The sequence below is a fragment of the Anabas testudineus genome, chromosome 15 (assembly GCF_900324465.2).
Source record: "Anabas testudineus chromosome 15, fAnaTes1.2, whole genome shotgun sequence".
NCBI classification, from domain to species: domain Eukaryota; kingdom Metazoa; phylum Chordata; class Actinopteri; order Anabantiformes; family Anabantidae; genus Anabas; species Anabas testudineus.
Genome location: NC_046624.1, coordinates 7,981,270 through 8,005,027, shown reverse-complemented (window position 1 = coordinate 8,005,027; position 23,758 = coordinate 7,981,270). Strand labels below are relative to the sequence as shown.

Genomic DNA, 23,758 nt, shown 5'->3' with positions numbered 1-23,758 from the left:
TGCAGTTCAAACAAGTTTTTTTGTGCCATCACATTCAAATCATCACTTAGCCCATCTCCATCATGACCTATATTGTTAACACAGGCTTGTGGCTCCAACCAAAAGTGTCCAAATAAGTGACATTGTCGTATGTATCATGCATAACAAGTTAGTAGTTGTCTGTCCACCTCAAGAGCCTTGTGTTTGTATGGCGATCAAGCTCAGAGTTTGTCACACAATGTTAGAATAGGGAGTTCCCGTCTTTTGCATCCCGTCTCACTGTGTTCTCTATCTTGAGTTACTTGTCTCTGCCAGCCTGTTGTTCATGATACCGAGGGCCCCGACCCCCCCAGAGAAACCATTATGGCGTGAGCTGCCGCAGACTGTCCTGGGATATCCATTGGCTGACTCGGACAGCTGCTTTTGCATGATGGCCAACGACACCTTGTTAGAGGCTGCCAGGTCTTTCATAGAGATCATCTCCCCTGATAGTCTGCGTCCTTCAGTGTCACTGTCACAGGGTCCATCTGACTCGGATGGCTGGCCAAACCGACCCTGGCGTCCCTTGGAACCTGGGCGGATGGCATTGCGTCTGCCAAGTAAGGCGCTAGCTTTATTGCAGCGCTGGCAAAACAAACAGCTCATTTTCTCCAGCATCCAGTTGAGCACCTGCTTGATGACGATAGATATTACATTGAACAGTGAGTAGATGCAGCACACACCCATTAGTATAAAGAGGAAGTTGGCCACCCTGTAAAGGCTTTGGTATTCATAAGCTGCACTCTGGCTGCTGACAAAGTCCCCAAAACCAATGGTGCTGAATGTGACAAAGCAGAAGTAGAGCGAGTCTAAGTATGCCCAGCCCTCCACAGGGGTGTACATGGCTGATGCACAGCAGGATATAGTGATGGCTGACAGGCCGAGAATCAGCATCACGTGGTACACCGAGGGCTTCCAGCCTGGGAGGGAATAGGCAGAGAAGTCATGGCAAATGCCTGGCGGAAGAAGACCGCTGTTCCTGATTCGCCGCTCCCTCACAGCTTTCATCACCACTGCCAGGAGTGTTATGATGCGCTCCAGGAAGAGGTTAAAGAAGAGGATGGTGGCAGCACAGCCCAGGAGCCCGTAAAAGATCAGGAACACCTTACCTGCAACTGTCACTGGTGTTGTCATCCCAAAACCTGCAAAGACAGAAGAGAGGAATCATCCAGAGACAAGCAGTTAGGTTAAAAGGTGACTAAACTTGTCCATAGGTGTGAATACAAGTGGGTATAGGTGTGTTTATGTCAGCACTGTGATAGACTAGCGCCCTGTCCAGGGTGTACCCTGTCTCTTATCCAATGACAGCTGGATCCCGCGACCCTTGAGAGGACGAGTGGTTAGGATAATGGATGAATGGATGCTTTTTTTTAGTACAAATGAAGGTGTGTGTTAAAGAAAGAAGTAGGAGAAAAAGAAAAGTGACACTTTTACTGTGATGTTACATGTTTTATATAAACTGTATTTTGCCACAATACTGTACATACAGCATACAGTATGATTATATGCAGTGTTTACTAAATGTTTACTGTCAGTGGGGCTGCAAAAATCAAGGACATAGGGGTTATATTGGGAGGTGGATGGATGCAGAAGGAATACGCTTAGGTAAGCCTTCTGAATATATTTATCTCAGCTGTATAGTTTGGCTTCCTGCTATTTTCTGATTTCTAAGTCAATTACGCTGAGTGTTCAAGCTGAGGATGAGAGGAGAGGAGAGAAGAGGAGAGGTTGTTTATGGATCCTGCTGCATGTTGAAGCAGCACTTCTCAATCTCAAGGAGAGTCACAAGTGCAGCTGCGGACCAGCTTTGATGTTAACATTTGCTGATGAGAACGCTATTGTTTCTTAAAAGGCCAAGTTAATGTTGTTAATTCTTTCAGCGCTTTAACAGCGAGAAAGCTGTCACTGCCACCAAAGTGGTACATTTTGGCGGCAGTGTTAATGTTATATTATTAGTAAGCTACCCCCCCACCCCACCCTAATTACAACCTGTGACTAGTGTGTGAGGACTGAAGTGAGTTTTTGCAATCTCCATGGGATTTACCTGGTTAAAAAAAAAGGTTAGATATAGATTAAAGTGGCGGTGTTAAAGCAGTTTTTGAGACATTAATCAGAACAGCGAGCCTCCTCCTTTCCTGAGGAAAATCAGGCAACTGTGTTTTATAAATATTGGTCATATTATAGTAATAGAATAATCACAATATATTATCATATACTCAAATTAGATTTTCATGTACCTACTGTACCTGTGTGTTTATTTGTGTGCACACACAGAGTGCCCATACTTCTATCCCAGGGCCAATGTGAGCGCACACGCACTTAAACACACACCCACACAATGTCATGTACAACAGATGGTATATTTGTCAACAAATAAAAACCGTGCTGAAAGATCAACCAGTTCACTTCCAGCCCAAGGTTAATTGATTTTTCCATCATGGCTCTCCTCCATTTCGGTCTTCGCTGAGCATTAGGGCTGCACTTTCCTCCCTATTCCACCAAACCGTCTATAACCATCCGTGTCAGGTAATAAATGACATCAGTATCTAGACAATACTTCCTTTATGATATCCAAAATGGCTTTTTTGACCTTATCGCTCGCACTGAAAACCACTCTTGTACGGGTTTGCTGTTGACATGCCAGGCCATTTAGATCAACGCTGATTGATACACATTGTTTTATGGGGACGTGAGGGAATAAAACCACACATGTTCATACACCCTGTGCCCTTACACACACACACAAAGATAAACTTTTGTAGGTTTTAAACATCACACCAGACATTGAATGACCTGGTTCCATCAAAGATAAAGACAAAGTTCAGTCATAGACAATGAGGCAGCGATTACCCAAACTGAGCCCTTCAGTGAAATCCTATTTAAGCGTTTTAATTAATTAATTAGCAGCCCAAGTCTCTCTAACCCAGCTAAATCACAGGGAAAACCGATTACATCTCCTCAGCGCATGCAGAGACAGTCTTCCGCACCATCTCTCATTACCAAGTAAATTACCAAAGAGCGGAAAAGGCACCAGCCATCGATTCAGTGTCGGGTTTTGGAGGCATTACTCCACACTATTGTGTCAAGATGTATTAAGACAACGGAGAAATGATAAAAAACAAATAAAGTGCAGTTAAAACCGAACACTTGGTGACTTTATTTGCGAAATTGCGTTCATTTACACCAAACTTAATTAAAGGTTACAACTGAAGTCACCCGTGCAGACCACTGATCCCGCTGCTGACCTCAGTGAACACTTAATCTTTCATTCTGTCCGAGCCAACAAGTCATTGAATTCAACAGAACTTGATAAGGCAGGAAATCATATGTGTGCTAATCCAATTCAGTGAGAGCCATGGTAGAATATTTGTTAAAAAATAAAACATGGTTAGCACTGAATTGATGTTATGCTCTAATGCTGCTTGCACATGTAATTATACATTCAACCAGAAAGAAAACGATGGAAATGATGCCATTAGTACTCATTAACTGCAATTTGACAGCTTTGACATTCAGTCATAATGCTGATTGAATGGGAAATTGGGATGGGGTTGAAAATGAAGTGCTGTATTTACTGTAGTGCTTTATCCCCAGTGGTCAAGTTTAAATGACAGCAGCTCACATTACAGCCCAATAACAAATTACAGTATCTCCTCAAGTCATGTAGTAAAGTTGGGACTTATACAAATAGCACAGATTGCTGTGTTATTGATAGAAGTATTGATGGGTTTCATGAATGCTCGGCATTTCAACAGTCCTCTAAACAGCAACCGACCATCAATATTTACTCTGAGTAAAAGAGAAGTGTGCAGTGTTCTTTAGGAGCTTGTCTATTGAAAAAATGAGGCAATAGAAAATATGATCATTGTACAATAGTAGTAGTGTATCAGCAGTGGAAATGCTGCTTGAGGTTAAAGAATGTGTTTTTGTTATTGTCAGCAAATCCCATTAGAAAACTAAAATCAACAGTGTGTTACAGGAGTATTTCCCTTGCTTCTCTGTGTCACTCAGCACTAAGCCCATAAGTTCCTACCGAGGACGTACATTTTTTCGAAGCTGCAATAATCTAAATTGTTTTAGTTCACTCTCCACATTGTCTTTGTGTGTTGAGTGTTTTTCCCCACAGCTGGCACAGCATGCAAAACTAGTCCAGCCTATGTCCTGTGCACTACCTGCTCGGCAGACTTTGTATCTGCTTGATGTGTAAATAAGCAACTGTATGTTAACAATTGTCATTGAAATGATCATTAAAAGGTGATAATCTGTGAAATTCCTGTTGCAAAATGGTTTTGGCATATTTAAAATAAAAAACTGTGGGACATTAGTTCTTACAGAATGGAGTACATATTGTATTGTATGGGAGTGACTGATAAACTGAGCCCCACGTTCATCGTAAAGAAAGAAACACATCATTAAGTGCAACGGTGTGGCTCAATGTCGTTATTTAGACATAATGTGTCATTGAAGTCTGTAATGCAAAACCACAGATGATACATGTGAATAGAATAACTTGGTTGTGATGTTTTCAAATGGAACAATAATTATTTATCAAAATCCCAGTTTAACCAAATTACTTAATGGCAAATAGGATACATTATTTCCATGTTAATTAAAAAAATTATGCTTAAAATGTATTTCTTTTAATAGTTCGCACTCGTAGTTAGAGTTATTGCAGATTTCAGAGTGCTGCTTTAAAGCTTGTGAAGTATTTGCCCACTTGACACCTAATACAGCACAAAGTATCCTGAAAAAGGCACATTGATTCATTTTAATAAATGGCCCCAAAAGGCCAACCATCAGAAAGCCAAGTACATTTCAGTCTAATGTTAAAGAAAGTCTGCACTGCAAATCAGTGTGAGCGAGTTCAGCTTATAATTGCGGGAATATCAGGATAGTCAGATTTAATTGACAACAGCTGAAGAAGTACACAATACAGAAGCACAATACAATTTAGCCAATTACAGTGAACCAAAGCTCCTAATGGATACCCCGGTGAGAATAAAGGGTAAGTAAAAGCACATATGGCCATGTTTCCATGGTTAAATGATGGACATGTACTGTACATTCACTTGTCTCTCTAAGCACTATTGAGTTGGAAGGTCAACATCCTTCCACACAACTCCCTGTTGGCCTGAAAATTGGCCCAAAGATTCATTATCTGACAATTTTTCAGGCCAAAAATCAAATCTCTGCCTCCTATTGCCTCCCCATGTCCCCAATTAATGAGCTTAAAAACAAGCTCCCCGTCCAACCAACTGCATCCCACTAGTGGGAATAGTCTTAAATTGGCCTGATAGGAACAGCAGAAGAGAAAGCCACGCATGCCCGTCTCTCTGATGACTGTGTTTCTGTGACGAACAGGAAATCATTAGTCATGGGGCGCCTTGGTGGGGGTCTGCAGAAAGGACAGAGGCCTGAGGAAGCAGCAACATGGCCAGACCTGAGACATGATCACCACACCATCTGCTGAGGAGCTGCCAGGGTCACTCGCGGACTAGATAATAATAGGAACAGTCACACTAGGCTCCCAGTTTTACAACAGGTCGCACACATGACATGTTTAGTTTAAGATCTGCACACTGCATGCACAAATTACACCATAGTAATAGAATAATCAAAAGTCCACACATCCTACATTGTACAGTGTCTTTCTGTGGGGCCTTGAACCAAAACAATATAGCTCTGAATTTCACGCCCACCTCAACCACACACACTACAGGCAATAGATTAATGGTATTTGTTCTGCACGTCAGATCAGTGGTAATGAGTGCTTTAAGCTCCACGTGTGCAATAATTACAATTAATGAACTGAAGTGTTCATAATGAAACACGTGAGTAATAAGATGGTCAATTTGATTCACATGAGTAACATGAGCTTAAAGGTACACGCGCTGTAATAGAAGTACAGTGTGTGTACAGTAGGAGGTAACACACACATTCACTATGAATAATGAGCATTACTTGTGAGATTTTGTGATTTGTTTGGCTCCTCCATCGAGTCTGGAGTTTTAAATAACATCTCAGTATTTAATTCACTTGCAGAGAGAGCAAGGACAATTGATGACTCCACTGTTGTTTGTATTGATTTACTGTTAAGGAAAATGCTGCATTGACTGTGGATCGGCGCCAACATTTGTTCAGTTTTGTTCATTCTTCCGTGCGAATTTTACATGAAGTCTGGTACAGTGCATTTTCACAAACAGGGGAGACAGGGCTTAAACTAGCAGGGTTCAGATTAAGACGAATGCTTCCTCACGTCCAAACAGTAACACAGATTTTCTTCGTTCGTGTGAACGAGGAGTCATTCTCTCATCAGATTAATAGATTCTCCCTGATTGATTTAAAACTCTACGTCCTTGTATCTCCTATTATCTTCAACTGTGTGCACAGTCAGTGTTTGAATAAAAGCTTAGCTACATAAAGCCCTCGTGTATTATCCCCCAAAGTAAACACACCTGTTCAGGTAGAGCTTTTGACAAGCTATCAGACTCCGACTGGTGTGATAAGCCTTCGTATTCAGAGTAACAGATATTACAGCATCATGGTAATGCTACATTAATGGTTCAGCACAGAGCTTCTTCAAATTTGGACACATCACACAGAAACATTCAGATCAGATGCCAGCAGGAAATGAATCCTTGCAGTTCTGGCAGTCTTTTGATGTAATGGATTTTCATCCCTGCTAATGTGAAAGCACAAGTCCCTGAAATTTAAGTTTGTGCAAAAACTTGATTCCTGTCAGGGATTGTTAAGTTACTGACAGCTGCAATAATGATCCTGAATCATACATAGAGAAAGCACAGCAAGCTGCCCCACAGGAATGATGAAGTAATGCTCTGCTGCTCAAAATTAAATGATTTTTTTTTTTACTTTCTACTAACCAAAATGCCCACTATGAGTCTGCGAAGTCTTTGCCAGAGGCTGCTGAGCCTGGAAGTAGCAAATACTGACATTAAGACAAAATATATGCCACACGTTCAGCTACAGTATGTGTAATCACAGAGCTTTTAAAAGGATAATAATTCTTTCATTATGAAAATCAGTGCCAAATGAAATGTCCAAGTGCAAATAGGCTGAATATTAGAGACGTCTGTCTGTAACATGAATAATTTAAAGTCCTGTGCTGACTTAAATGTGCCCTATTAGTTAAGAGATGTTTGGGGTAAGGCAGATAAGCTCCAGTCAGCCTGTCTGAGCTGCACCATGGCCAATGTTGATTTACTGAAAGAACCTTAGATCAAAAAAGCTGAAGAGCTCCGTTTCCTGTCATTCAAACAGATCATATGGTCAAATTCGACCTGAGTGGCTCGCGCTGTTCCCTACGGTGTTTTCAATCCGCTCTAGTGTTTGAATTGCAAACATTTCTCTCCAAAGCAGATATGTAATATGCAATAGTCATGACTCCTGCTGGCACCTGGCCCATGTTTAGCTCCAGGCATGACTGTACTTCACCTTGCAATCTGATCATATTAACCGACCTTAGGAAGGAAAGTTTGGGGTTCTTTCTCATTGAGAGAAATTTGATTCACCTGAAATCTGACATTCAATTTAACAGTTTTCCTTTTAAGAGAGTTGTTTGTGTTGAGCCATTTGAAAGATTCACCATCGCAGCATGTCCTCCTGTCTCTCTCCTTCCACCCAAGCAGCACATCTTTCACAAGATGACGCAACGACAGAAAGAGGGACGGCTGCCAACTTGTTTATTAACACTGATATCTAATAACATACATGACCCCAAGATGCAGACAAATGTCATAAGTGGAATTGCTACGGAGGCTTTTTGCAACGTCGTGACACACTTTGCTACTGCGGTCGAATTTGAACGCATCAAAGGTTGCCAACCATCCAGAAGTTTCAAGAGAGAGACTTTTCTGCTTATGAGGAAAATTTAAACTCTCATAGCTGCAAGTCAGCATTGACATCAGCACCAGAGCAAATCAGGTTGTCAGTGAAATTGATGATAATCAAAATATTAATATCAGAATGAAGTTTAAAACTGGCTGTTTCTGACTCGATAGGAAGCAGGTCGGAGGACTGCAGAGTGCAAAGAGCACCCAGAGTTTATCCTGTGTTTGTCTTGCTGGTGCAAAAAGCAGAATCAGTGAAATGCTAATCAGTTTCAGGCGGGAGGAAGCCGAGCAAATCTGCTGTGTCCTCTAAAATGATCTTATCACATGGCCGCGATGATTTGAGCCTGTGAGTTAGTGGATGGAGTCAAGTACATTCTTAGCAAGTCAGGGTAGATTTATGAGTCACTGTGACAGAGTGCACTGGTGTGTACAGCTATCCTGTACAGTGCTGTTAACAAAGATGGGGATTTATTGCAGCCGGTGCTCCTCAGGAGGTTTGCCCCACATGTACACACACACACACACACACACACACACACACACTCGTACAGAGAGAGTTCTCCTCCACAGCAGAACGTCCCACTATAGAGAGGATCTGGAACAAGGACAGAGATGGAGGAACAAAATGTTTTTCTAGCAGCTGTGTATTATCTGAAAAAGATCATATAAATATAATGATATTACTGCATATGCATAACCACACATTCATTTACCAATTACTATCTAATTTGTCCAGATTAAGTAACTTACAGCACTTTTAATGTCTAGCCATACCTAGAATATAGCATAGTATTGCAGGTATTGGAGTGTTCGTCATTTGGTCTTTTGATCTTTTTGGTTTCCTTCCTTCCTCTAGCATCACTGTGAGTTTTACATATGAAAACTGAGATAGTGAACATGGTAAATCTCATATTTGCTTAACATCAGCTTTCTAGCTTTGTCACTGTGAGCATCTTATAGCAGTATTTGTTGAGTATAATCATATATTACACATTGAATGCTCCATTATATTCAACAGTTAGTCAATAACCATGTTGCATGTCAGCTGTTTGGTTTGGTGCGGGGTAGGTGGTGTTAATTAGAGCTTTTACCTGCCTGCAGCAGTAGTGACATGGGTGGATGAGAGTGAACCGAAACAGTAAAGCTGTGGGGCATAAACCCAAACAATGAGATCAAAGATGAAAACAATCATAATGTGTGAGCGCAGCTTTAAGGCAGATAATAGCAGCCACTCAATTAATTCAGACACACTCTTATGGACCTTCTCTGCAGTAATGGTTCAATTTGGCTCCACTCGCTCTTTGGGGAGCACAGTGTTTGTGCTGAGCTTCGAGGCTGAACACAATCTAAAGAGACCCCTAGTGCCTTTCATGTGACTGAAGGCTCTCCGTTTTCCATTTTTAACAGTGACATTTCCTCTGACTCTGTGATTTCACAGAGCAGCCCAGGAGGTCTAAAGAGGAGAGAGCGGTGGAAAGATGGTGGCAGAGACAAGTTAGAGAATAGCGAGTATTGACCAACTTCAAATGGGCCTGTAAAGTGATCTTCATCTCATTACGCCATGTGCAACCTGACCGGCTTCTATTTTGTAACTCAAATGCAATGTTGTTCAGCCGAAATAGGCTGTGTGAAGTCTTCAGGAGATCAAAAAATAAGCGAATACGAATGTACCGTGATAGTTATGAGCAGTAAAGGGAAGCAGTTAGACGCGAGATTGATGTTAGACAGAAGCCGACACTAGTCTGGGACAGACTAGCAACAGTGTTGAAGTGAGAGACAGCAGGCAGGAACAAGTCTGAAATATCACCATGCTATGATGAATCTGCTTCCACAGATTGCACACTTTTCCCACCCACCTCCTGAAAGCACATTCACGACGTACACAAACAGCAACAACAACAACACAGATGGTTTTGTCCCAGCGACGCAGCGCAAGCAGTTAATCTAAATAAGAACACAACATCAAAGCAAAAACACAGGCTGCCTTCAGGAGACCCACACACCCTATCATGTGACATTTCCCACTGCTTAAATGCCGAATGCACGCTCCACTAGTAAGAGGTGACATTGTCTTGTAACCTCGGAGATGTGTGATTTACAGAGTGCAGTACGGGGTAGAGAACAAATTTGGTGTGCACGTCTCTACCAGTGAGTTGGGGCCCTGAGCAGACAGGCGTGTAATAGTCGCACAAACCTTACAAGTATGCCTCAATGAGGCTCGGCCTATTTTAAACAGGCACAAGAAGGCAAAGAGGAAACCGCCCACTAAACGATTAGATCTGATTGTTTACTAACACAAAAGAACATGAGAATCATTTTTCTAAACCACTCCTCATCATCATGACACAGTAAGCTTGTAGCTGCCATGAGTGAACAACATGCAACGTTCATTTACAGCGTACTTGTTGTGCTCACTGACTTTGTGTGATCCACATTGATCCGTTTATATAAACATAACCAATTAGACGCATCTCATCTCCAGGCGTTTCCAGTGGAAGATCCAGCGCTCATTAACGGGAATCTGCAGTTTCTCTGCTGAATGTGTAACATCTGTTTGTCAGACACTCCATAGTGTTGAGTTTCATTTCATTTGGCAGAACGATGCATCTTTGCCTAATGTTCAAATGGGAGATTTGCCTGATGTAGGAGCTATAAAATGAAATCAAATTTGGCACATGAACTTGATATCTCCAACACAGCTGGGCTAAAACACAAAGTCCAAATCTGCAAAGTTGGGCAAACTATGGATTTTGACTGTTAAAAGTTTAGCTGACTGTCCAGAGGCACTATAGTGTTGTAATATACTGTACATTATGTATTGTACTTCAAATTCAGAAGTGCTGCCAAAGTCTTCATGTTGCCAGCTAGTGACTAAATTTGTTTGTTGTTTGCCTCTGGCTCCTGGTCAGATAGTGTACAGCAATTTTTAAGCATCTTATGAAAGGAGAGACTGAACCCAAACACTAGAATGATATGTTGTAAAATTAAATTGTCCTGCTGTAAGAGGTTAAATTGCAGAATGCAGAAATATTGACTGGTGCAGCTTTAAGATGAGTTTTGACGAGATGTAATCTAATACATTACAAGTCAAAAACAGCATCTTAATGAGCCTTCTTTGTTTCAACCACTGTGCTGCAGCACATTCATGTAAGTAGCCAGAGTTTAGCAGGATTTTGTCTTCTCCTAACTCTGTCCACCCCTGACATGTCTCCTTGTTTTGCAAGTTATAGACTACACCGATCTTTACTCAGGCCTCGCTGAAAAACTGCATGAAGGTCTTTTGTTAAACTCTCATGTTTGCCTCATCCGTCTTTGTGGCGTCTCTGAGTGGGAGGATGTAAGTGGGATGGAGAAAAGAAGCTGCAGTGGCTGCCGGGGGCAAGAAGAGGCAGGACCGAGTCTATCCCCAGAAACAAATCTCCCACAACACGATCCAAACCCGCGGCTGAATATTATGTGGAAACCTACTGAACAACTAACTGGCGACCAACTCCCTTGTCCCATTCAATCTTAACAAGTTAAAAGCCACCACTAAGTACCCTTCAGTTTAAGACAAGTATTCCCCCTGTAAGCTGTCCGCAGTAGTGACACAAGTATTTCTGCAAAACATCACTGCAGCAACTTACACTGAGAGTTACAGTCCCACTGACAGCTACAGAGAGATGTCCTAATTGGCAGTCGTCAGCTGTCAATCAGCTTTGAGCTTTATAAATAACTTTGGATATTAATACAGATTCTGTTTACAGAGCAGACTGTGGTGGCCTCTTTAGTGAACGTGCAAATAGGAAAGGAAAGGTGTGTATGAATATGTAGGGCAAGGCAACATGAAGCAATGACACCAAAAACAAACAGCGTCAACAAGACGAACAAGCTAAATTAGCTTCAATTATCTGTGGTGCAGCAACTGTAAAATAGGAAATTCAACAAATGTTTGGATGATATTTTATAAAGTGCTGCATGTGTGTAATCAACACAACACAAGTGGCCGCAGACCGTGGGCCAAAACTCAGGGTAAACAACTGCATCAAGTGGCCACAGCTTCACTTTCATTCTTCAAAGCGCACATCAAGGAGAGCAGAGTGTCACCGCTGATTTGAAGCCTGTGCCACAGCAGAGACAGAGGTGAGAAGTGTTTGGGAGGAGTGTGTGGAGCACGCAGAGGGATGCCGCTCTGAATTGTGCGGGGAGGCCCCTGAATCCCTTTTATATCACTGTCTCACAAACATGCAGAAAAAGTAGCACACAAGCCAGAGGGGTAGGGTGGGGTGGGTGGGGGGTGGAGATCAAAGCAACATGGAAATCCAGACAGAAATCCATGGAGGCACATGAAAAGACAAATACTGGAGAGAGAATCGCATCGCTATTTCCCCCCCCCCCCCCCCTCCTTTATTTCCCCAAGCTGCTGATTCAGTTTATGTGATCTGCTTGTCGGGGGGGAAGACTGTGCCGCTGCGTGACAACTCCAGCACAAAGGAGTTCAACCTGCCTCAGACATGTACACAAACACAGCTGCTGTGGGTCCCTCCTGTGACTGGCTGAGCTCCGCTTCCCAAGAGTTCTGCATTGGTGTGTTTACTGTGTATAGGAGAGCAGAAGGTGGAGGAGCCAAGTGAAGCTCTCCTCACAGTAAATGAGGTTCTGGCACATTCTCTGCTCATGTGGATCAAATCCTCCCTGTGTAGCCACACTGAACCATCGGTTTTACCAAATCATTCCCCCAACTTTGCTTTTTAATTAATATGTGTGTGTGTGTGTGTTTGTGGGCTGAGGGTTGAGGGCAAGGTCAGAGAGAGGCTGCAGCTCTGAGCTCAAATCGTCACCTGAAGTGTGTTCATTTGTCATTTACTCATCTCACCCACTCATAACACGCTGTGGCTCCTCTTTAGCTTCCATTGAGGGAGGGGCAGGGGCTAAACTGGGCTCTGGAGCTGCATCAGGCATGCAGTACACCACACCGCTGGCCCTCCGGCTGCCCTGCGAGGGACACTTGCTCTTTTCTGACCTATTGCACGAGTAAATGTTAAATGAGGGGGAGCAGACGGGAGCCTCTCATTGACATTCCTGTTGGTTTGAATGGAAATGTGGCAAAAAAAGAAGAAGAAGAAGAAGAAGAAGAAGAAAAAAAAAGACTGCACCCATGGGTGCTGTCCTATAGCAAGGCATGACTGTGCCGTTCCAAATGGCAGGCGAGTCAGATGTCGCCTTCATTGCCAAAATCCCTCACAGCCAATATGAAACACATGAGTGGAAAAAACAAAAATGTTAATCTGATATTCTGTATGTAAGCCAGTGGAAGGGAAGCAGCCAGTGCCTTTGACTGACTGATGATATGATTCATATTAATCAATTCTCAACTTCTTTGTCTTGACTGTGACTATCAAGGTGTGAGGTCCCAAATGTCCTCATTATTTACACTTTTAGAAATACATTTATAATGGTGTAGGCTGATTACAATGCATTTGTGGATGTTTTATACGCACAACTTCGGCCACCAATAAACCAAAGATGAGAAAAATGAGTGCATGCTGCAGACATCACCCACCTATAGTTGACACCACAGTTCCAACAAAATAAAAAGCCCCTGTAAAATCCCATCTTGGCCTGAGAGCATCAGCCCGGATCCCGGCGGCGATCGCAGCCTCGTATTCCCGCAGGAAGGAGTTCAGGTCCTGCAGGCTGATGTTGAAGGTCTCGCTGAAGTTGAGGAGCGTCCCGTTCCAGCGGCCGTGAGCCCGCAGCTCCGACGGCCTCTCTATGGCCGAGAAGACCGCAGCGCCGCACAGCAGGTACAGTATGATGAGGATGGCGAGCAGCAAGAAGCGGCCGTTGTCCTCGTTGAAGTGCAGGGAGCGGCAGCCCTGCAGGCGGTGGCCAGGCATCATCCAAATTTCAGCACCACTCGCGCGTCGGACAGCGACAAACTCCACATCGGAGGCGGCATTCACTCCTGTGCAGGTGTCCCCTGGAAGTCCCCGTCCTGTCCTCTCACTGCACTCCTACAGGCAACAGCTCCTGTAGTGAACCCACCACGTTGTCTCATTGTAGCTGAGGAAGTGTTGTCATCTGCAGCTGAAAGCCGGACCAGACGCACCACTTGTGGGTATCAGTGTGTAAATCCACCAGAGAGTTCAGAAGAAAATCCTCCAGCGCATGGTTTCATAACAGATAGGATTTTTTTTTTTCTTTCTCACACTTGTGACAATGCAGTTGGTGTGAAGTGGACTGCAGCTTAAATCCAACTGGACGCGCTTCTCTGTGCAAAGGCAAGCAGCAGCAGTAGTAGTAGTATCCTCTGGGTCCCCTGCACCAAAATGTTTCTGTACATAAAACCACAATGACGCTCGAAATCCCGCAACTTACATTAGGTCTTTGAGGAAAACCCCCTTAGAGTCGCCTACGAGCAGGCGTGCTGGCTCTGGAGAAGTGTGGAGCCGCAGCTTCATGTGGACGTTGCATCCTATCACTGCATACCGGGAGAGCACTGGTTGCTGTAAAGACCACTGCATGGCAGAGGAAAAAAGCAGTACCCCCCCCTTCCTGCGTCCTTAGCAGAGGTAGTCCTGAGATAACAGGATTTACATTTCCACTTGAGTGCAGCCGTGTTACCTTGTGCCATGCGCACAGAGGATACTCTCACTGGACACTGTTACTCACTTTCTGCAACGTAGGCACAAACGCAGCAATAAAGGTGCACTCCAGAAATAAGCTGCTTAAAAAAAAAATCAACAAGGAGCCAGACTCGGCTAAAAAACACACCAATGTTAAACCAAAGCCTCGCCTTCTCTCTCTTAAGTAGCCTACAAGAGTTTTAAAGTAGTACTAAAAGTGTTAAAAGTCACACTGCCATTATGCAGCAGAATGGCTGCAGCTGGAATGAGCTGAATTATTCATATTGCATTATGATGCCAGATGTAACAACGTGAGAAACAAGGTTTTAGTTGACAGGATGAGGAAAATTGGAAAAATCCGGAAAGGCACACCAATGGATTTATCTTTGCAATCATTTCCATTTTAATGAACATTAGTTTGTCGGTTAATAAAAGCTGAAGATGTGTACAGTGTGTGTGTGTGTGTGTGTGTGTGTGTGTGTGTGTGTGTGTGTGTGTGTGTCCAAGGACGTGAAGAAAGTGTCTCACCCTGCTGTCCCCTGGTTTAAATGAATAACAACATACTCTGCATGACCCTAGAGAGGAGTTAAAGATCAAGATGTTTGCCATGAGCTGTGTGCTTATACCAAAAGGCATCGTGAGGCTGGTCCATTATACAGCAGTGCTGCCTAATGACAACTGTCAAAACAATAGGACATGGCTGAGTGAACTTTTACAAGATACACAATGAGGTTCAAATTACTGCTCAGAAAAAAAAGAAAGAGCAATATCCTTTTAGGTTTGTGGCCTCGCAGAGGAGAGTCGATAAAATCCATGATGACCTGGAGCTGCTGGTCCATATAAATACCTGTGAAATTGACTAATGCTATAAAAAGACATGTTATCCAACTGAAGTGGAAGAAGTGATTCTCTGCCATAAAAACACATCTACAGTGTTCAGATGTTTACTCGATATAAAAAATTAATTAATTAAAAAACACACTTAGCAGTCAGCCTTAAGAAAAGAGGAACTCAGGGGCCCCAAAGTGTGTGTAAAACACACGTGGCTGTGACAGGGAGTATTGTTTGGCTAATGAGAAGACAGCCCGCATAAGGTGGCTGTATTGATTATGCTTTCTAATCTGGCTAATTGGCTTACAAATATCAAGGCAGCCTGCAGAACGAGGGCACAGTCATCTCAGCACACAGTCTGTCCGTGTCAATTCCAATCACTGCCTCGAAACGTAAGAAAGCACAGGAGAGCTATGCAACAGAAGATGACGCGAGTGAAAAGTCACGTCTGCCCATTTACTTAATTATAGCTGCACGGCGCTTTTTCTTCCCATACTCTGTACCTGAAGACTTACACAACACAAACATTTTCCCTGTCTGTTCCATTCGCCACCCACTCATTTCTTTTAAGGGTCATGGGGTACCCGCAGACTATCCCAGAATGCACTGGGTGGAGGGCAGGGAAGTCATTAGAGCCTTTCAGACGTACATTACAGACATTCACTCATACCTCCAGGCTACTTCTCTACTTTCCCGACTGTGGGAGGAAACCAGCACAGCTGAAGCAGAAACTAATTCTAGGTCTATTTGTTTACACAGCTTAGACATTATTTTCATTTGTCGTTGTCACTGCTGACATGTTGTGTAGCCTTTAAGTTTGTCGTTATTATTTGTTAAACTAAAAAGACACTTTTATGTAATGAGGCATTAGAGGTTTGAATCTACTAAAACAAGCCTATTTGACTTCTGCTTTAACATTAACCAGGACGCCCCTGGGTATAAGCTGGGTGTTATATTGTTTAGTAATTAAACTTTGTATTTTTTAATAAGAATAATAGTTTTTTCTTCTTTCAGAAGTCATTTCATATCTTTGAAGCTATTTGAACATTAAACGACGTCTTAATACTTCTCAGGAATTCAACTTGTGTGCCACATTCCCCTTTGAAATGCTGACTTTCAATGCAGCAGCCTCTCTCACAGCAGCGTGAGCTACGTGTGAAATGGAGGCAAGGGACACACACCCACTTAAAGTAAGAGATGAAATGGAGTGGGAAGCAAACGAGGGATTTTCTCTCACCCCGCTGAGCGAGAGCTGCTCCCAGTGATTGAGAACATATGGCGAAATCAATCATCTTGTCATTTTCAAAACACTCCACGTAGAATCGCTTAATGGGTGAATGTGATCTAATGCGTTCCCACAAGTTGTGACATCTAAGGGTAATGTAGAGGTATATAAAAAAAAAGGCATGTAGTGAGAGCATATCGATTCACAGCTGCGATCTGAAACGTCACTTTCCGTGGGGACTTCAGTGTGATTGACATCTGCGCACTGTGCCAAAGGTCAATATATTTAAACTTGTGCCCGTAGTCGTGTAGGAACAGGAATAAATCACATCGTGAAAAGCAAATAAAAAAGCAATGTAAAGCAAACAAAGCACAGAGATCAAGCCGGGAAGGTTCCAGGCTCCGTCCCTCTTCACCCACTGTCTCTGTCCGCAGTGCTGAACTCACAATACAGTGGATCTTCTGTATCCCTGCAGCTTTAAAAGCACAATTATGTCTTTAAATGAGAATCCTTAAAATTCAATCATATGCTAAATGCACGTACGGTTTAAGCGGCTGCTGACTGGTCTCCCATTGTGAGTCATAGGTTGTCGTGTATAATCTCTGACTCGAGCGCTGACAAAAGTGCAAGTCAATCAGTGCACGTCAGTTCCACAACTTCTTAGGTGCTTGTGTGATTTTGCATTAAGGGCGGGGGGGGGGGGGGGGGGCATTAGCTTAAAATGAAAGCCGCTGTCCCTCTCTTCCCGCCAAGAAGGAATCCAATTAGATTTACAGTCCAACGACAATAGTTCTGTGAGAAAATCCTGCAAGGTAAATTATTTGGTAGGGATTCAGGTTCAGGTTTAAGGTGGTTCAATCAGTTGTGGAGCCTAAATTACATTTAGCTAAGCAGCTATCTCCGCCTGGCTGCTCCCTCAGTATATGATTTTCCACTCAACAGATTTCTTTTTGGCGCCCATGTGTCTTTGAAAATGTGATGCTTTGACTGTGATATCTCAGTGGAAACATCACCCAAGCGTTGCCATCTTAAGAAGAATTACATCACATTTTGAGAGGGGATTGTGTAATGGTTTGTCTCACCTTTCTACACATCCACACGCATCTCCTGGATGTGCGTTATCCTCCAAACTACTTAATGCTTTTATGCAACAGTCATTCAGTAAAGTGAGACCAACTTTTTGGATTGCGTGTCCTCTAAATTGTGGCCTTTTCGAGAGGATCCTCTTGTGTTGAGCACATTTCTCTGGGAGAGACACTCACGACAACAGTTCAGTCAAAACCTGGAGGTGGTCCACACTAAAAGCTCTGGGTGATGGAAGTTTGCTGAGGCTCTCCTGTGATATTACACCTTTCAAATCCACTCACCTTCTCAGCAGCTTGCAGCTCTCAAGGGCAGCCAGAGGAAGAGGAATTACAAACGAACACATCATAAGTTTCCGACAAGCTAAATGGCACAAGCCGGGACGGAAGCAGACTTTGGAGCATCTCAGGGGCATTTCCCTCAGTGTGTTGCCAGTTCTTTGACATAGTCATAATCGTTTTATCAAACACCACTTCAGAATGGGAAGATAATGTGTATGAGGGCATAAGCCTGCTTTGGATGCTTATCTTCCTGAAACATGCACTGTCTGCTGCAATGCTGTTGACTTTTTTAATTCGACATGCGTGTTGTCGTGTTTAACTTATAACTGCATCATGTGTTGATGAATTAAGTGAGTCTAATTAGAAGAAGTGAATGCTTGACAGAGCACCACGAGGCACTGCAATGTTTTCTTTTCAAATTGTCTTTATTCCTTAAAGACTGCCGCACACACAGCGACTCAACTTATGAGAAACGACAGTCTGAGATGTGGCGAGGGTCTGTTAATTACTGGGGAAAGGCTGATTGGACGTCTTTACATCCCACGGGCTGCATCCCTGGGTGCTGTGAATCCCCTGAAGCAGCAGTTGTCACGGTCTAGTAGTTTTACTCCAAACCCAGAGCTTTGTGATAAATCAAACATGTCAGAAAAGTTACATTTCACATCCTTATGTTTGTCTGTGGCACTTATAATAATAAGTTAAGTATAAGGTGTCTATTAAGGGAATTGTAGGTTGTTGTCTAAGTTTGATCTCCAGTGTAGACCAACCTATTGTGACTGGTTACAGGAACACTCTTCCCATTTATCTCTGTGTTTAATATTTCATCACAAACTGGACATTGAGTGGGAGTTATGTGGTGTTCACGGAATCACACAGTGTGTTTCTGTGTGCTGTTGGGAAACGGGAAAAGTGCTGTCAAGGTGATTTGATAAGGTTTGCTGCATTCTTATACGCACCTCAGTCAGCAGATTGTGCAAACCTGGTGCAGCTCCATAATTCTGTTTATAATAATGGTTTCCAAATCTCAGTGGGAAGTTTTTATGAAACCATGTGTTGATGTTTTTCTTATACAGATGCTATAGATCCAGCCTCCTGTAGGTCACGGCCTTGTGATGTGTGACTACTGTTTCTCACACCCACATGTCTCAAAATAAATGTTTCCACCACAGGAATACACCAGTGAAACAGGAAATAAACACCAGCATTAGCTTGCTGTAATATCTTTTGTGTTTGTTGTGAAATTGAATTGAAATACAACTTGAAAATTAAAATCTCAAAGTGAGGAATTCTATTTTGTAAAACAGAAACGACACTGTTAAACATGGACTGGGATCTCAGAGCAGTATTGGCGTCAATTTAGATAAGATGAATTACAGCCAGTTCCACTCATAGAGACTCTGTCTCTGTGCAATTCACTTTATGAGCTTGCACTCATGGATCTAAAACATGTGATTTTCTGCGGTCAGGTGAATGAAGCAGTTATCATGATAACGCAGACGCTAGAAGACGACCCGAAATGTGCAGATATCGTCTGATGCAAAAACAGAACAAATGGGAAATTTACGTTTGCTCCAAGGCAAAAGGTTAAAGATTGAAGCACTGCTGACTGATCCCACATTCACCCCCATAAGACATGATCAGATTAGTGTTCCTTTCTTCTATAATGGCTTCTCTGTCTCAGTCCCGCCTCCACTAGCTCCGAGGGGGAGGAATCACAGTTACCAGCAGGGCTGCTTTTATCCTCTGCCACAAAGCAGCATTTTATTACCACTGGCATGGTGATGAGGGGAAAGATAGATAACCCCTCACACTGAAAGCAAACTTTCCCTGTCTGCATTGTGTGGCCAGACGTGCAGCTGTTCTCTCAGGTCGGCTTTATCAAACCCTATTCAAGGTTGCACTGTGACAATGGGGGCAACAGTGAGGACACATTGGAGACGTTTTAATAGGAAACAGTGATGTTTGTCTAATCGCATTGATGAGCCACTATCTGTGGCGGCAGATGCCTTGTAGCATTGCAAAAACATGAAAGTGTATCTAATTAGACGCACACTCATGTCAGCGTGGAGGCTAATTGGAGCTCATTTGATGGGATTCACGAAGATAAGTGACAAGTTTATGCTTATCACTTATTACGCAACACTGATTCTTCCTTTTTCATGTCCATACCCAGCAATTTCTTTTTGTGTCCGCGTACTTAAATTGAAAGATACTGCATTAATGAAGTCCATATCTACACAATGCATGACTCAAACAAGAACATCCTCACCACACACAGACAAACAAAGATTCCTCCAATTCAATCACTGAATTGCATTTTATGTAAGTTTTACTTGCATTAAAGTTGTAATGCTTAATATTTCAGTACGTCTTTGTTTCATCAGTTGCCCTACTTTCAATTTTAAAAGCCTGTAATAGGGTATGTATGTTGAGGCTGATTTCACAGATGAAATTAAAAAACGAATACTGCCTGTGCACATCCAGAAGATGCTGTGCGTCATTTCAGTCCATAAAGAGGATAGCAGACTCCTCCAACATGTTTTAAGATGTAAATGTGATGCATGTAATGTCTAGTGCTAATAAAATCCATCATAAATACCAGACTTTAAATATAGAATGTAGGTTATATTCTTACATCTTTATACATTACTTGATATTTTCAGTGTTTTCAGCAGAAATAGTGTTTCCTGTGCAATAGCACTGCAGTGATTTCCCTTCTTTCTTTAGTATTTATCCCCTTTCATGGCAAATATGTAGATGTAGCACTGCTGAATTTTGTGGATGAGTTATGTACCACGGTGTCCATGTCTCTGTAAACACTGTGTCCAAGGCTCTGACCACAGAGAGGCATAAAAATCCAGCTGCTAAACAGATGATAACACTGGGACCAGTGCAGCCTTCTGGAAAGATTATTCTTGCTACATAAAACATGTTCATCCAGGTGTATTCCGCTCCTGTCAAGATGCAGAATTTTTAACAGCTGGAGTTTTTGTAATGAACACCATTATTCTCATCAGATAAACACAAACAGTCACTCCCCTGGTGCAATCACACACACACACGCCTAAACAATTGCCAGTACATGTGAATCATCATCCGTTTTTTGTGTTGAAATGTTCATTTTTCTTATTTTCTTCTTTCAACACGTGTCATAGTGAAATGCGAGCAAAGCAAATTGTGACACAGGAGTCAATACCTTCAAAGTGAAATCCATTCCTCATTCCCATAGCAATTATAAAGAAGGTTATGATATACTGTACTGACCGAGGAAACAACTGAAACACACATTTTCGTACTCAGGGCGAATGTGTGTGAATCCCCAGCTGAGGGGGTGGGGGGAGTGTGTGTGTGTGTGTGTGTGTGTGGGGGGGGGGGGGGGGGGGTGCTTTGTAATGGCATCTATTTCTGAGGGAGTCTGCAATTTAACAGCTTAACAGCTTGATGTTTGGGACCAGTATTCATGACCACAAGAAACTCCAGCTTGTTACATTCTGTTGATGTCTATTCTCCATGCAGAAAATGTGACAATGTGTGGAAAGTTACTGGGTGGAGAAACTTCATAAACGAGTCAAACTTTCAGAGAGCGTTCCATGTTTATGAGATTACTCCAAGAGCCGAAATCTACATAATGTTCTCAGGAGTTATTCGGCCAGTTTGCAGAATATAAGAGTCCATTTCAAGCTGGTAGAGTCACAAATAAAATGAACTGTATAAGTGAATAAAGAACTAATCTTTCTTTTCTCAGTGCAACACCAGTCGTCATCACACTAGAAGCATGCATTCATTTGATTTAATTTGATTTGTCACACTGAAGGCAGCTCCAATGTATGTGATGGTAATCTGTTGTTTGTCAGTAAATTCCTTGCTGACGTGTTCAGTGGCTCGTGCGGCTACTCGTCTGGTTACTGTGGTGTTGTTTGTCATGACGAAAGCCAATTACAACCTTTTCTGGATCTTTTGCTCCGTGTTCAGTCATTAAACTTTGCAATGTTTGCTGAGCGGTGTCCAAAAGTGGTAACTGCATAATAATAGTAATTGCAAAACTCAACAAAGTGAGTCAATTATGCTGTTAGAAAACTCTATTCAAAGTTTAGTAGTGCTATCTACTATAAATTATTGGTACATGGCTTCAGGAGAAGTATAGCTGAGTGTATTTTATTGCTTACTAATTTATTAGCTCATAGTTTTTATTTTGTAAAAAGGAAACATGTTTTTTATTTCAAAATGTATATAGTGCTTTAACCTCTCATGTCATTCCCTATTTGTAGTCATTAGTCCTTGGCGTGTTCCAGCCTTTCCATCACCTTATCTGCACACCCACCTGCAAATCATCTCCCAATTCCCTAATTAGATCCCCAGTATGCAGAACACTGTATACCAGCCCTCTGGCTGTAGTAGCCCGTAGAAGCTGTTTTTTGCTAATTCCTGTTGAATTTGATTCTTATGTTTTTTTATCTTGGCCGTCATTTCCCTTTGCTATTACTGCATTTTGCATTCACCAATGTGATCAATGAGACCTGGGAATATATTGGAACCAAAAGAAGATAAAAGCTGCCAGGCAGGCTGAGACCAAGCCAGCGGGTTTTCTCTGTTCAGCATGAGCTGCAAAAATTCTCACTGTCACACTGTGATGACTTACTACTAGTCCTCACAGTACTAGAACATTTAAAAAGAACACAGTCATTGATAATTAATATTAATTAGTGCACTGTAGCCTGCTTGTTTACTATTTTGAACAGGTTCCAGCAGCTGATCAAATCAAAAACACAAAGCAATATCAGGTTAGACTAACAAATTCATCAAGACACACACACAAATGTAGTATAAAAATGAAAAGTGCAGTATGTGTGCAGAATAACTAACTACTAACACAACTAAAATATATCAAGCATCGACTGTGGTCCACTTAAACTGCAGTTACTCTGACAGCATGGCAGTTCAGAAGCAGCTGGCAATTTAACTTGCTCCATTAAATATTCTGTTTTAGTCTTCTTAATGCTGCCGCATGCTGTCAACTTTGTGACAGTAGGGTAATGTGTCTGTTTAGCAGAGCCTGACATTACTCCCTCAAAGAGACAATAAATGGTAATGCCATCTCTTTGGGCTACAATTAATTATCATTGCCCGTTCCAGATAAGGCCAGTGTAATGAAACAGCAGGGCTGAGTTCTCTCTCAGTCTGTTTCTCCTCTCATATTATGGACTTTGACACAAAGCCTTTTTCCAGAGCTGTGAGGTGGTTGTAGTGCAATACAAGGGTAGCCCCATCTAGTGGTTCTGCCCTACAGCAAGTGACATCAACAACAAGCAGCAACAATAAAAATACATCATAGAAATCATAATAATCATAGAAATCATCACAGATTTATCATTAAAATATGTCAGACACTGACTCAGGTGCAGGTAATAAGAACCCCTTAAAAATATTTAATTGAAGAGCATTAAACAATACACAATAATCAGCCATGTTTCAAAAATTACATATGATTTTTAGAACTAATGTTGGTATTTTATCAGAACACGTTCAGCTTTGGAAGGCAACATCCGTTTTTTTTTTGCAAAAAAATGATTTTTGCTCTTAGCTTTAAAAATGCGTGTCCCCATATGAGTACATGCCCAGGAACTGCCTGTGAAAGCTGGCACGGCCTCACTGTGACAGGAGGCGCAAAACAACCAGATGATGACACCATGGGAGATAGGAAAGGGGCAAGGGTTTGTCAGTGTAGCAGTCATTTATCGTCATTCAGTGTCCAAAACAGTTGTTATATACACTTATAGCCTCACAGAAACATATTTTATTTATCACAGTAGGATGAATACAGGTGCTAATAAAAATCAGTAGGGTTACGTTAAGAAATTATAC

General features: G+C 42.3%; 1 protein-coding gene across 1 annotated transcript; it reads right to left on the bottom strand.

The window, feature by feature from the left end:
• Window positions 1-267: 267 nt before the first annotated feature.
• Window positions 268-13,750, bottom strand: kcnk12 (potassium channel, subfamily K, member 12). Its single transcript, XM_026356263.1, has 2 exons — window positions 13,411-13,750; window positions 268-1,160 (listed from the first exon to the last, which is right to left on the bottom strand). Exons 1-2 carry the CDS (start codon window positions 13,748-13,750, stop codon window positions 268-270), a joined length of 1,233 nt encoding a protein of 410 aa, XP_026212048.1.
• Between the last annotated feature and the right edge of the window lie 10,008 nt (window positions 13,751-23,758).